The 14,301-nt window shown below is 50.3% G+C and overlaps 2 protein-coding genes across 9 annotated transcripts; one reads left to right on the forward strand and one right to left on the reverse strand.

Moving 5' to 3' along the window:
• Window positions 1-519: 519 nt before the first annotated feature.
• On the forward strand, window positions 520-4,842 carry LOC123105179 (leucine-rich repeat receptor-like serine/threonine-protein kinase BAM1). The gene is made up of 2 exons (XM_044527186.1): window positions 520-3,330; window positions 3,988-4,842. The coding sequence occupies exons 1-2, from the start codon at window positions 726-728 to the stop codon at window positions 4,482-4,484; spliced, it is 3,102 nt and encodes a 1,033-aa protein (XP_044383121.1). The 5' UTR covers window positions 520-725; the 3' UTR covers window positions 4,485-4,842.
• A 3,287-nt stretch (window positions 4,843-8,129) lies between these two features.
• Window positions 8,130-12,009, reverse strand: LOC123105180 (patatin-like protein 3). Of its 8 annotated transcripts, XR_006450727.1 has the most exons (7): window positions 11,354-12,008; window positions 10,416-11,208; window positions 10,186-10,261; window positions 9,905-9,957; window positions 9,129-9,245; window positions 8,582-8,678; window positions 8,130-8,501 (listed from the first exon to the last, which is right to left on the reverse strand). XR_006450727.1 is itself a non-coding variant. In XM_044527192.1 (6 exons), exons 1-2 carry the CDS (start codon window positions 11,851-11,853, stop codon window positions 11,181-11,183), a joined length of 528 nt encoding a protein of 175 aa, XP_044383127.1. In that variant the 5' UTR covers window positions 11,854-11,997; the 3' UTR covers window positions 8,130-8,501; window positions 8,582-8,678; window positions 9,129-9,245; window positions 9,905-9,957; window positions 11,128-11,180. The 8 variants fall into 8 exon arrangements, 5 of the variants coding, with proteins under 5 accessions (XP_044383127.1, XP_044383125.1, XP_044383123.1 ...); XR_006450726.1 differs by having other exon boundaries at window positions 9,905-10,261; window positions 11,354-12,009; XR_006450725.1 differs by having other exon boundaries at window positions 10,186-11,208.
• Window positions 12,010-14,301: the final 2,292 nt, after the last annotated feature.

Consider the following 14,301-nt stretch of genomic DNA (forward strand, 5'->3'; position numbering starts at 1 on the left):
GATCGGTTTGAAACCCTAAAACTATATACTAGTAGTTTTTGTGAAAAGTTTTGGGAAACTATTGTAACGTTGGGAACAAAATGAGATGTTTACTCTCCTCAGAGGTTCTCGCTGGTTTTTTTCTTTTTTTTTTGAGAATCTCACAAAGCTTTATTCTGTAAATCGAGTCGACACGTTGGGCTCAAAATTCTTACCGGGCTTGCCGCGTTTCAAATACCATCGGAAATGACAGCTCTCGTGTACCACCACCACCACCATTGTCTCAAAAAAAAAAAACCCACCACCACCACCACCACCACCACGGGAGCGCGCACCGCTAGAGACGAATCCTCCAACCAAATCAGCACAGGAAATGAGTATAGATTGTTCTCTACGAGGAAATCACAGCATTATTATAATAAGAAACAGATTGAAAACAAAAGCATTGGTTGGGTCAAAGTGGCCGTGTCTCTGAGCCGCTGCGCCCGAGACCACGTTATAAAACCCGCCCAACCCAATCCCCCAAAATCAGAAGCCCCACACACCACGCCAAACCAAACCCAAAAAAAATCACATTTTTCTACGAGCCCCCTGCGCCCTCGTGTCCAAAGAGCCAGGCGCGACGAGACCACACCCTCCCGTCTCACACTCCCCCTCGCCTTTGTCTCCACTCTCCGGGCCTCGCCGGGAGCGTGAGCCCCCTCCCCCACCTCCCCCGAGAGAGAACGAGGCAAACCAAAACCCCAATGCATCTCCGCCGCCTCCCCCCGCTCCTCCTCCTCGTCCTGCTCGCCGCCGGCGCCGCGGCGGACGGCGACGCGGACGCGCTGCTCGCGGCCAAGGCGGCGCTGTCGGACCCCACGGCCGCGCTCGCCTCCTGGGCCGCCCCGGCGGGCAACGGGACGGGCGGCGGGTACGCGCACTGCGCGTGGGCGGGCGTGTCGTGCGGCGCGCGCGGGGCCGTCGTGGGGCTGGCCCTCGGCGGGCTCAACCTCTCCGGCGCGCTGCCGCCGGCGCTGTCCCGCCTGCGCGGCCTCCTCCGCCTCGACGTCGGCGCCAACGCGCTCTCGGGCCCCGTCCCGGCCGCGCTCGGCCACCTCCGCTTCCTCACCCACCTCAACCTCTCCAACAACGCCTTCAACGGCTCCCTCCCGCCGGCCCTCGCGCGCCTGCGCGGCCTCCGCGTGCTCGACCTCTACAACAACAACCTCACCAGCCCGCTCCCGCTCGAGGTCGCGCAGATGCCGCTGCTCCGCCACCTCCACCTCGGCGGCAACTTCTTCTCCGGCGAGATTCCGCCCGACTACGGCCGCTGGACGCGGCTGCAGTACCTCGCCCTCTCCGGCAACGAGCTCTCCGGCAGGATACCGCCGGAGCTCGGGAACCTCAACAGCCTCAGGGAGCTCTACATTGGCTACTACAACGCCTACTCCGGTGGGGTCCCGCCGGAGCTCGGCAACCTCACCGACCTCGTGCGCCTCGACGCCGCCAACTGCGGCCTCTCCGGGAAGATCCCGCCGGAGCTCGGAAGGCTGCAGAAACTCGACACCCTGTTCCTGCAGGTGAACGGCCTCACCGGCGCCATACCGTACGAGCTGGGCAGCCTTAAGAGCCTCAGCTCCTTGGACCTCTCCAACAATGCGCTCGCCGGCGAGATACCGCCGAGCTTCTCCCACCTCAAGAACATGACGCTGCTCAACCTGTTCCGGAACAAGCTGCGCGGCGACATCCCCGACTTCGTCGGCGACCTGCCAAGCCTCGAGGTGCTGCAGCTCTGGGAGAACAACTTCACCGGCAGCGTGCCCCGCCGCCTCGGCGCCAACAACCGCCTCCAGCTGGTCGACCTCTCCTCCAACAGGCTCACCGGCACGCTGCCGCCGGACCTCTGCGCCGGGGGCAAGCTGCACACGCTCATCGCCCTCGGCAACTCCTTGTTCGGCTCCATCCCCGACTCCCTCGGCCAGTGCAAATCCTTGAGCCGTATCCGTCTGGGAGAGAACTACTTGAACGGCTCCATTCCCAAGGGGCTCTTCGAGTTGCAGAAGCTCACTCAGGTCGAGCTGCAAGACAACCTCCTCACCGGCGACTTCCCTGCCGTGGTCGGCCCCGCGGCGCCTAATCTGGGGGAGATCAACCTGTCCAACAATCAGCTCACCGGTGCATTGCCGGCATCCATTGGAAACTTCTCTGGTGTTCAGAAGCTGCTGCTTGATCGCAACTCGTTCTCCGGCCCGTTGCCTGCCGAGGTTGGGCGGCTGCAGGAGCTCTCGAAGGCTGACCTAAGCGGCAATGCGATCGAGGGGGGTGTGCCGCCGGAGATTGGGAAATGCCGGCTGCTCACTTACTTGGACTTGAGCAGGAACAACCTCTCTGGGAGGATACCTCCGGCCATCTCTGGAATGAGGATACTGAACTACCTCAACTTGTCCAAGAACCACCTTGATGGAGAGATACCTCCATCCATCTCCACAATGCAGAGCTTGACGGCGGTCGACTTCTCATACAACAACTTGTCCGGGCTCGTCCCAGGGACCGGCCAGTTCAGCTACTTCAATGCCACATCTTTCGTTGGCAATCCAAACCTGTGTGGACCATACCTTGGTCCATGCCGCCCTGGCATTGCTGATGCTGGTCACACCAACCATGGCCATGGAGGGCTGTCTAGCACCATCAAGCTGCTCATTGTGTTAGGCTTGCTTCTTTGCTCCATTATATTTGCTACCGCCGCAATTCTGAAGGCGCGGTCGTTGAAGAAAGCCAGTGATGCACGGATGTGGAAACTCACTGCATTCCAGCGCCTTGATTTCACCTGTGATGATGTGCTGGATTCCCTGAAAGAGGAGAACATTATCGGCAAAGGCGGGGCTGGAACTGTGTACAAGGGATCAATGCCCAATGGTGATCATGTGGCCGTGAAGAGGCTCTCTGCAATGGTCCGTGGCTCATCGCATGACCATGGATTCTCCGCTGAGATACAAACACTTGGGAGGATTCGGCATCGCCATATTGTGCGCCTGCTAGGCTTCTGCTCAAACAATGAGACTAACCTACTGGTGTATGAGTATATGCCCAATGGCAGTCTCGGGGAGCTTCTCCATGGCAAGAAGGGCGAACACCTGCACTGGGACACTCGGTACAAGATTGCAATTGAAGCTGCCAAGGGGCTGTGCTACCTGCACCATGATTGTTCACCGCTGATACTTCACCGTGATGTCAAGTCAAACAATATACTTCTTGACTCTGACTTTGAAGCTCATGTGGCCGACTTCGGGCTGGCGAAATTCTTGCAGGACACCGGCGCATCAGAATGCATGTCCGCCATTGCTGGTTCATATGGCTACATTGCTCCAGGTATTAAAACACGTCTTCTTTTAATTAGGTTCAGTCTGACTATTCTCGAAATGCATATATAATGCTGATTTGATGAGTACTTTAATGCTTCTTGCATAGTAAGCTTGTTAGAAAACTGTACTATGCCCTAAGCAACTGTTTACTGTACTACTGTGACTTTCACTTCAGACTTGGTAGTTGTTTCGATGAGGACTTTAATGCTTCTTGCATAGGCTTGTTAGAAAACTGTACCATGCCGTAAACAACTGTTTACTGTACTGTTATGACTTTCACTTCAGACTTGGTAGCTGTTTTGATGAGTATTTCAATGCTTACTGACACTGGTCAAGTTATGAGAGTTTACTCCCAAGCCCAACCATGCAAATTGCTATCAAGATGTAGTTATTAAAACTTGAAACATCGAGGCTTTCTTTGATTTGTTCTGAATGAAATCTGTAAACCTAACGTCCCTTTTTAGAACCACCTCATTACAGTCAGTCCATAAGAGGCTTTTGATTCATGAAAGCTGGCATTCCTTGTGTATGTATATTTAGGTTCAGTTACTTCAATTCTATGTTTGCACTCTTCACTTGATGTTCCTCTAGCTGCCAAAAAACATAAATGTATTACTTTCTAACTAATCAATCTCGCATTGCTCTGTTATCTGTGGCTTTCCAGAATATGCATACACCCTCAAGGTCGACGAGAAGAGCGATGTCTACAGCTTCGGTGTGGTGCTCCTGGAGCTCGTCACCGGGCGGAAACCCGTGGGGGAGTTTGGCGACGGCGTCGACATTGTCCAGTGGGTCAAGATGATGATGGGCCCAAACAAGGAGCAGGTGATGAAGATCCTGGACCCGAGGCTGTCGACCGTGCCGGTGCACGAGGTGATGCACGTCTTCTACGTCGCTTTGCTGTGCACCGAGGAGCACAGCGTGCAGCGCCCGACGATGCGTGAGGTCGTGCAGATCCTGAGCGAGCTCCCAAAGCCAGCTGCCAACCAAGGTGATGGAGAGGAAGAGCTTCCTCTCTCCGGCGAAGGACCTGAATCCAACACTCCTGCTCCAACCAGTTCCACTGACGCTCCGACTGGCGACGCGAAAGATCATCATCATCAGCAGCAGCAGCACACAAGCTCGGAGTCGTCGCCGCCTCCTGATCTCATCAGCATCTGATCATCCAAGTCCATCCGTTGCGAAAACATGCGGACTTCTTCGATCGTGCAAGCCTAGGCCTGAATCTAGGGTTCGTTGAGTGAAAGACTTGTTGGTGTGCTGTACATATCCAAGCTGCTTTGGTGGTGGGGCGTCCAAGAGCTTCCAGTTTGGTGTGTGTGTGTGTGTGTGTTTGGTACTTTGCTTTGCTGCTTGTAGCCGTAGGGATTATGTGGTAGTGGAGCCTTTGATGATCTTTCCTTGTGCAATGTAGTAGCAGTAGTAGTATCAGTAGTAGCCATCTATCAATGTCAAGCTCCTTTCCAGTGTCCATCCGGTCCGGTCCAGCATGAGAATCTAAATCTTTGTTGTGGAACCATGATCCTCTTTAAAGTGCCTCGTGTTGATCTTCAAATATTTGCATTGTTGTAGTGGGCTCGTCTCATGTCCAGTTCTCATAGCAAGAGTAGTACCACCATTGCTGCTAACAGAGAAAGATGATAATTGCGAAGCGCTTTTGTGCTGCCAAAGCGTTCGATTGATTGATGCTGCTCCCTTTTTGACTTTGCCTGACGTTCAGAGACAACCAAAGAAAGAATTCTTGTTGATCGAAGCCGGTTCGCGAATGTCAAACGATGCTTTGCCCTTGGCGTGAAGCCAAGCGGCAGCGTCTGATCTGATCTGTGACTAATGTCAGATAATGCGCTGCTTTGAGGCCCCATCTAATCCAATGATGATCGATGATGCGCCTCGGCGACCCCCTGGCCCTGTGGGGAATGGGTGTTAATCATGCCGCACCGGCGCACGGCCGCTGCGACGTCGTCAGGCCGGATGATGGTTGATGGGGGCACGCACCGGCACCGCGAACGGCCGGCGTGCCTTTCCACGGCCCCTCTCCCTCGTTTCCTCGTTCCCCTGATCTGATCTGATCTGATCTACACTGGTTTTGCTCCGGCGCTTTTCGAACGGAAAATCAATCCAGGGGTGTCGATCGAGTTTCTTCACGTAGCGTGAACTGCCCTCGTCCTCGGCCTCCGTCGCTACGCCGGCGAGATCTCTACGCGACTACGCCGCCGTTCTCCAGATTGGACTGTTACCGATCGATGGTGCGTTTGTACCGTGCCACTGTTGCCGTTTTCTTCGGTCCCGTCCCGTCCCGTCCCGTTGTATGCATGCATGCATGCGTCCAAAGAGAATGGTCACATCCACAACCAGACGAGACGCCACGACCGCACTCCAATCTGGATCGCACCCTGTGTTTGCTTTCTTGCCCATTCGTCCAATTATTGGCGTGGCCTCAGCCTCACATAAGGACATCTCCAACAGTTGTAAGATAGGTGTTGATAAATTTGCTATCTAGGACATAGTGATGATATGGCATGTAATAAATGTAGAAAGAGAGCAAAGTTGTATGTAGTTTAGGGCCTGTTTGGTTCCAAATAAGTCACCAACTTATAAGTCGAAAAGTGAAAAAAGTGACTTATTTTGCCAAACAGATCCGACTTATAAGTCACCCCAACTTATAAGTCATAAGTTGCTCCACCCCAACTTAAAACTTACTAGTAGACTGCCCGTGCGTTGCCACGGGCTCTTGAAATAGTTTGTAAGAGTTACATGTTAACTTTCTAAGGTCTCGCCCCGCCGTAGATCTGGACCCCCATCACTGATTCCACCCCGCCTAGGTCGCCGCCTGCCGCCGTGCTGCCCCATCGCGTTCGCCTTCACTCCGGCCAACCCGACCCCGCCCGCCTCCTCTCCGGCCGCCTCCGCCTCCGGTCCATCCTCCGCCCGGCCCCGCTCCGTCCGCCTCCTCTCCGGCTCTGCTTCGTCCGCCTCCTCTCCGGTCCGTCCGCCGTCCCTCTACGTCCGCTTCCGCCCTGCGCCGCACGCCACCGCCCCGCTCCGTCCGCCTCCGCCCCGCGCAGCACGTCGCCGCCCTGCTCCCCGCTCGGCCGCCGCCCGCTCCCCAATGGCGCCGAAGAAGACGCCGAAGGGAAAGTCCGTTTTCTTCGGCATGAGGGCGAAGCCCTCCGGGAACTTTGGACTGGAGTTCTTCGATGCCGGGCAGCGTTGGTGGCTCAGCACGTATCCCACCGCCGATGAGGCCGCTCGTGCCTACGACGTGGCGGTGTGGCGTGCCGGACGGCCGAAGACGGACCTAAACTTCCTGGAGGTCGAGTCCCAGGCGGTGGTGAAGTGGCTCGTGCCGCAGGGCATCCGGATGGAGGAGATGCCGGCTAAGAAGGCGAAGAAGAAACCGGCAGTTGTTGTCGCTCCCGGCGAGAGCGACGAGGCGATGATGGCTTGGTTTGCGTGATTTGCAATTTGCTGGAAAGCCATCTCTAATGAAATGCTATTTGCTACATTTTTAAATAGGAAAATTATTCCGATCAGCCAGCCATAACTCAACGGACAATCTCTAATGAAATGCTATTTGCTACATTTTTTAAATAGAAAAATTATTCCGATCAACCAGCCATAACTCAACAGACCAATCCGAACCCACATTTTCTAAAGTAAAAAATATATTTTCCTTGATAGATCAAGATGCCAAAGTGTCGTTTGCCCGACTGCTATGTACAGCTTCACACGAGCAAATTATTTTTCAAATCAAGGAATTAAGGAAAGGAAGAATATCATGATGTTCGTGGCACTTGCCGGGTCTGCCATGCTACCATGGCATCGTCTTTTTAATCTCTACCCACATGCCGAGTTGAGAAATAATCTTCAGATATACCCACTGCTAACACACTCTTTCTCATATGTTTGAACGTGTCCGGACATCAAATGGACTCCCAGCAGGCTCCCAAAATTCAACCATCTAGACATTTTGGGCTCCCCTGAATCTAGACCATATGTGCGAGAGAAACGTGGTTGTCCAGCTTATGTGTCATGTTATCTTCAACACGCATGCCAACACAAAAAACCACCCCGCGATGCACCCTTCCCATTTCCTGTCGAAATCTGCCCTTCACGCTCGGTTTCCCTCTGTAGCAAGGCATTTCTAGCTGGAGTCCTCTTCTTTAAAACCAGATAATGCCCACCTCACCTTCGCTATGGTGCCCTCTCTCCTTCACACCGTACTTCCCCACGGACCGCCGAGAAGTCCCCTACAAACCACTCAACTCTCTGCCTTGATCCCCTCCCGTAGTAGTGCTAACGTGTTACACCTCATCGGCTCGCCCTACCATAGCCGCCTCCTTTGTTGGCTCAGTGCCCCCTCCCCCCTCGTCTTCTCCGACACCGTCGTTCTTTGACAAATCACCAAATCATGTGAAGTTACAACTTACAAGTGGCATCGAAATTGTGCCATATAAGTTGCATGTATTTAGAGAACATTTGAACAAAGAGAAATGTGAAGCTGTGGATTCTAGTTGATAGCTATACCCAAAAAATGGCTAACTGTTGGTATTCCGGCAAAGTGGTGGCCATGCATCCCTCTATCCACAGTCTGGCAACTGAGCTAGGTCACATTTTAATCAAAACACACAGAACAAATTATGAATTTCTTGAAGTCTTGAACCGACCATTGAGCATTCATTCAACTTCATAACCATATACTACGTATATTTGTTTTACTAAAGCAATGACCAGAACACTACTTTGTCGCTTTTATATAATATATAATGCAATGAAAATGTTAACAAAAGATGCATGTTCCATGCATGACAAGTCACAAACTTTTAATCAAAACTCCCTCGAAGTGAATGTCGTTCAAGCGACCAACCCTGGGTTGATGACAGGTTGGCCGGCGACAAATACCTCAGGAAATAGTCCTTTTGGAATTTTAGGCTAGCCCTTGGCTTACCCTTTTTACTTACTCTCTTTCTCAGCTGTAATAGGAAATACGTTTTACAACCAGACACCAGCACAATTTTGTCAGAAGAAAGCTCTAACCATAGAAATGTCTGAATGGAGAACTGCAGAGGAACATAGTTCCAATCTCTTGGAGAAATCCTCTTGGCATCAAGCAACAAGGATGTTTGGAAAGGTGTAGTTCCAAGCATTAAGCAAGGTCCAAGACTTTTCCATCATTTTCTAACCATGGAGTTCAAAAGTCAAGCAACAGAAAAAGAACCGGTAGGCAGCCAAAGAAAATCCCTTGTTAGAAGGTTCACCTTTTCATTTCAGGCATGCACATCCAAAACGAATATATGTCCACCAACTCGTTAAAATTGCCAGTGAAGAGTTCGGGTGCCATAAACTCTGATTTGCCTGCATTTTTGTAGAATGGTTGTTAGTACATAAATTCCTAAAAAGGCGATTTCTTGAAGCAAAGTTATTGCGTGTGTGTGTGTCTTATCCTTACGAGTATATCCACAGTAAACACAATAGGTATATTTTGGCTCAACACAACAAAGATCATCACCATCAACTATAAGCATAACCGTCCATTGCAATGGGAGTCAAAAAAATTGCCACAACAGTACAAGGTCCAATCCAACCATGAAGTCCCAAAAAAAGAGGAAATAAAACAAGGAATCTGGAATGTTATGGCCAATGACAGATTGAAATAACTCAAAAGAAAGTCCCGATCTTTCCAAATCAAACAGAGACTGGACCACTTAAAAAACAGTAAATTATTGTATTGTCACAACAAACCGGATAGAACAATCAAGCGATTGGAGCAAGATTCACGTGAGGAAACATAGGAGAGTTCATCACCTGTCTCGATGCATCTGCTTGAGGTTATCGTTGGTGCTCCATGCGAACTCCGGCTTTATTTAGTAACCTACTGACTGAATGATAATGCTGACTCGTTTGAGAAATTGTCGGTATTATCTGCGTAGTAAAATGCCACTACTATTTAAGGAACGAATTTCCCTTTCTTAGTTCGCCCATTGGCTCAGAAAAAGGAAGCTTAAAATATTTGATGTCTAGATCAACCGGGGAACAATATAAGCTTCAGTATAGACCAAAGTTTTAAATAGCGCGCTAAGCATCTTAGCGGCGGACCTCTTTCAAATGCTATAGCGTGCTATAGCGGAGCTATAGCGTGCTATTTAAATTGTTTTTGTTCATTTGTTTGAACCATAGTCTCTTAGCGCAAGACCTTTTGTAAACGCTATAGCGTGCTATAGCGGAGCTACAGCGGGCTATTTAAAACAGTGGTATAGACTGAAACAATAAAGCTTCTTTAAACATGGACGTACGTTTTCATTATAAGCAATGCTCAACATGTAGTTCTCATTTTCATTATTTAAACCTTGATGTACCAAGAACTACAATAATTCGCAAAGAACTTACAGGTAAGCACATAGCTAATCAATATAGGTACTACCGAGAGTTTATCAGTTCTGTTTTCTAAACGGTGTAGCAAATAGCCCTATCTCACAATTGCTCGTGTTCTACCCAAGGCTTTGAGATGATAGGTTCAGATAAAAAATCCAAGTGCTGAGTACCAAATTCTTTGAGAACACATATAAGAGAAACTTAGATACCTGTGAACTCCAAATGCACGAAATGCCCGAACAACAAATCAATTCTTTAGAATCTGCAGAAGCAAGAGCACAAAAAATTGTATTATTAGGTTTAATTATGAGAGGAAGATGCAAGGAACCATCTAAATCAAATTTTATTTGTCATCAGTCCTAAGTCGAGCTAGATCTTGTTGTCTTGGCTGCTGCATTCCACGATCATTATCTCGAATTGGTGCAAACAGAACAGACTCTAATTAGAACAGAGAAGAAGAAATCAGAGATATATCATGGCAAGTGAAGACCTGAAGAACACAAACCACAAGCGAAGACATTGAGTATTCCAGGCGCGATCACCATGATGTCTTTGCGAAACGAAGACTATTTCAAAAAACCACCAGAGCAAATCATGGTTAAATCAAGATTATTTTGAAAAACCACCAAAGGAAATCAAACAACCCAGAAAGTACAACAAGACTCGGCACGCAATTGATAATCTCTCCTACTTAAATTCAGTCAAGTAGAAGCATGCTACCTAGCCCTTGAATCCCTCATATTTAAATTTGCATGCAAGGCATATGCAACAACAATATATCCACTGAATCACACTTCTGGGCTTCCTTCGCATTGTCTAGTAAGCTGGCATTGATAAGTCACAAGATTTAAAAAAGCTGAGACTAAAAAAGTACTTGACATAACTATCATATGTATATGTACTCCCTCCATTCCTAAATATAAGTCTTTTTTAGAGATTCCAATATAGACTACATTCATAGCAAAATAAGTGAATCTACACTCTAAACTATGTCTACATACATTCGTATGTAGTTCATATTGAAATATCTAAAAAGACATACATTTAGGAATGGACGGGGTAGTATATAGAGATTCAGGAGGGCCAAATTAGGTACAGTACAATAAATGCACAATTGGCTTTTCAGGATCAAAAGAACCTTCTATACAATATAATGCACCGTCAGTTCCTCGCTAACTGCTTGCAAATAGTATTCCTTAACACCTGGCATAAAACAGTACAATCACAGTACCATTGCTCTCTTTCCGACAGTTGGTATTCAAGGAGGAGCTAGTAATGTCGGTGGATGCAGATCTAGTTGATAATAATTCAACATTCAATCGAAAATCGAACATACAGACTATTGACGCCATCCATATCTCAATTCAGATTAGATGTGTCTTACCTACACCCAATACTTATCAAAAAGGTAGATACTGCATCTGCAACTCACTTTACATACTACACAAGCCTTGGTTCAGATAGTCGTCTGCACCTTCTACCAATTTATTTGCTCGTGTTCACTGCACTGTCCCTGCTCAAACAAAAATTATAGGTCAGTGCAAAGAGGGATAACGTAGAGAGTTCAGAAAAAATATCTAATAGATGATACAAGCAAAAGCTTCAAGACCCATAGAAGCCTTTGTAATATGAATGCTCAAGAAGCAATCGGGACGTACGATGTCGGCCTGGCACGTGCCGGCGATGCGCAGGAGGCTGGAGGACGACCGCGGGCGCCCGACCCGGCAGCGGCGTTCCCGCCAAGAGACAGCAGGACGAGGTCGCAGGTGCCGGCGGTGAAGGGGAACTCGTGCTTGTTGTGGAGCACGTGGGTGACGACCATGGCCGTGGGGTTGGCCACGCCGGCGCCGGTCCTGCCAGCCGCCGCGGCGGCGCGCAGCCTGGTGTGCCCGTCGAGGGACGCCACCTCGGCCGGCCCCACCCCGCACGCGGTCACGCAGACCTGCCAGAGCGGGAAGTCGAACGCCTCGGCCTCGACGACATCGGCGCGGGAGAAGACGAACGCCCCGCACGCGGCCGCGCAGACCTGCCAGAGCGGGAAGTGGAACGACTCGGCCTCGACGGCGCCGGCGCGGGAGAAGACGAACGACGGCGCCGGCGCGGGAGAAGACGAACGGAGGCGATGGTGACGTCTTGAGGAGGAGGATGGAGAGGGCATGAGGGGGGGGGGGGTCAGATCGGGGATTGGGGTCCGGCGGCGGGTGCGGCTGGAGGCAGGGAGACGAGGGGAAGCTAGGGTTCGAGGGAGGGAGGGAGACCGGTGGGGTGGGGAGGGGGTGGGAGGGGACGAAAAAACCGGCGAAAAAAAACCAACGAAAAAAATCAGACGAAAATGGTGAGACGAAAATAAAACCCGGAACGCGACCTACCAACTGAGACATTAGGAGTAGAGATAAGTCACCCCCTTTTGCATGGGTCCCACCACCTGCATGATGTTGATTGGTATGGAAAGGTGTGTCAGGTGACTTATAAGTCAGGTGACAACCAAACAGGCGTAACTTATAAGTCACTAGTTTTAAGTCACCTGACTTATAAGTCGGGTGACTTATTAAAACCAAACAGGCTCTTAACCAACAACCTTTGCACAAGCTCCTAGGTGAAATAGAGAGCAATCACATTTATTTTCTTACCATCTATTGGATAGCTTACATACAATCCATTGGAGTAGTTGTATGATAACTTGTTGGTTGATGACATGGACATTCTACCAACAAGACTAACATACAACCTGTTGAAGATGCCCTAAGGGCATCTCCAACAGTTGTGAGATAGGCGTTGATAAATTTGCCACCTAGGACATAGTGTTGATGTGGCATGTATTAAATGTGGAGATAGAGCAAAGTTGTATGTAGATTAACCAACAACCTTTGCACAAGCTCCAAGGTGAAATAGAGAGCAATCACATTTATTGTCTCACCATCTATTGGATAGTTTACATACAACCCATTGGAGTAGTTGTATGATAGCTTGTTGGTTGATGACATGGACAATTTACCAACAAGGCTAACATACAACCTGTTTGAAGATGCCCTAAACTAAGGTCACGTAACCCCATTTCCGCCCCGTGTCTAGTGTAAAACCCGAGAGATCGGGCGGTGATCAAGGTTTGTCCATTAGAGCAATTCCAATGGGACGACACGGCGCATTTATCCGCTTTTTATCCGTTTGGGTCGGCCGTCCGCCCGGCATCCGCCCAGTTTTACATTTGGGTCGACAATGCGTTCAACGCGCCGACCCATTTCATGTCCTCATTCAACTTAAATAAAAAAGGCCCGCGGCCGATCATGCCAGCGGCCATGTCTCATGCTGGCACCATGCCAGCGCCGGCATACAATGCCGGCTTCAGAAAATATCACAGTTCATGCTGACGCACTCACTAGTCGGACGGCACATATGCCAACACACAAAAATGGTGGGACTTGAGTTCGACCACGCCATCGCGGCTCCCGTGGTCATGCCGGCACACCTGCGGGCATACAAAAAAGATGGCCCTCGACGCCATAGATCACTCATCGTCGAACTTGAACATGTCGGCCTGCATGTTCTCGAATCACAGCCTCTTCCTTGACGACAAGGCGTTGAGATCCACCTTCATGATCTCCACCCCGGTCATCATGCTTACAAGAGCCACTTCTTTCGTCTTTGTCTTGGCGTTGGCGGCCTCAATCTCTAGCATCTTGGCTTACTTCTCCGCCTCGAGCTCGAACATCTTGGCTTGCTTCTTGGCGTCAAGATCAAGCCTCCTCCTTTGGATCTCCATGAAAGCATTCATTTGCTCCGCCTTGAAACACCGGTGCTCCTCCTCCCTTGAGTCCTTCTTATTCATCATACCGTCCACGTTTGCGATCAAGGCATTGGTGGCCGCATCTCGCTTGTCCTCCTTCTTGGAGTTGGTCTTCCCCCACGGCCGTGCCGGCTCGCCCTCCCCAACATCCTCCACGGCGCCCTTCCCCCCACGTGCCTTGAGTGCGGCGTATTGTGCCTTGAACTTCTCTTTGTCCTTGATGACCCGATAGCAATAGGAGAGGTTGAAGCACTTGCCATTGTGTTGAACCTTGAATGCCTCCAAAGCTTGAAATGCCTACAAAATGTTTCCATGCAAGCATATGGGCAAGTGATAGCAAATGAAGACGTAAAAGGATGATCTTGATGGCACAAAAGAGGGCGGCTTGCTTGCTATCATACCATGTCTTGCACGCCGATGTCGCTCACGGGGCGGGCCTTGACGCTCTCAAGGGTGGCGCAAAACTTGTTGCACTCTTGTTGGATCACCCTCCACCGCTTGGAAATGGAGACCCACCCGCGCGTGCTCACAAATTGGTAAGGTGGAAACTTCTTGCGTCATGAAATTCGCGGTGCACACGAGTCCAAAAGGTCGAATGCTTTTGCTCGGCGCCCGTCTTTGGGTCTTGTCCAATGTCTCGTCAACACTCGCAAAGAAGCTTGTCCTCGGCAGCTGTGTACGCCTTCGTGCGCTTGCTCTTGCGCTTTGGCTTAGGACCGGCGGCTTGGTTGACGAGCTCGTCCTCGAACAAAGGCTTCACTTCGATGTCGCACTCGTCCTCTTCCTCTAGCCCATAGTCGTCCGGGAACTCGTGGTTGAAGG

This window comes from Triticum aestivum, chromosome 5A (assembly GCF_018294505.1).
Source record: "Triticum aestivum cultivar Chinese Spring chromosome 5A, IWGSC CS RefSeq v2.1, whole genome shotgun sequence".
NCBI lineage: Eukaryota > Viridiplantae > Streptophyta > Magnoliopsida > Poales > Poaceae > Triticum > Triticum aestivum.

What these genes read in the sequence shown, in the direction of transcription:
- LOC123105179 (XM_044527186.1), top strand. Translation starts at nt 726, where the DNA reads ATGCATCTCCGCCGCCTCCCCCCGCTCCTCCTCCTCGTCCTGCTCGCC. An exon ending in ATATGGCTACATTGCTCCAG is followed by an intron (nt 3,331 to 3,987) that starts GTATTAAAACAC and finishes GTGGCTTTCCAG; the next exon opens with AATATGCATACACCCTCAAG.
- LOC123105180 (XM_044527192.1), bottom strand. Translation starts at nt 11,853, where the DNA reads ATGCCCTCTCCATCCTCCTCCTCAAGACGTCACCATCGCCTCCGTTCG. An exon ending in GCACGTGCCAGGCCGACATC is followed by an intron (nt 11,209 to 11,353) that starts GTACGTCCCGAT and finishes TTGTTTGAGCAG; the next exon opens with GGACAGTGCAGTGAACACGA.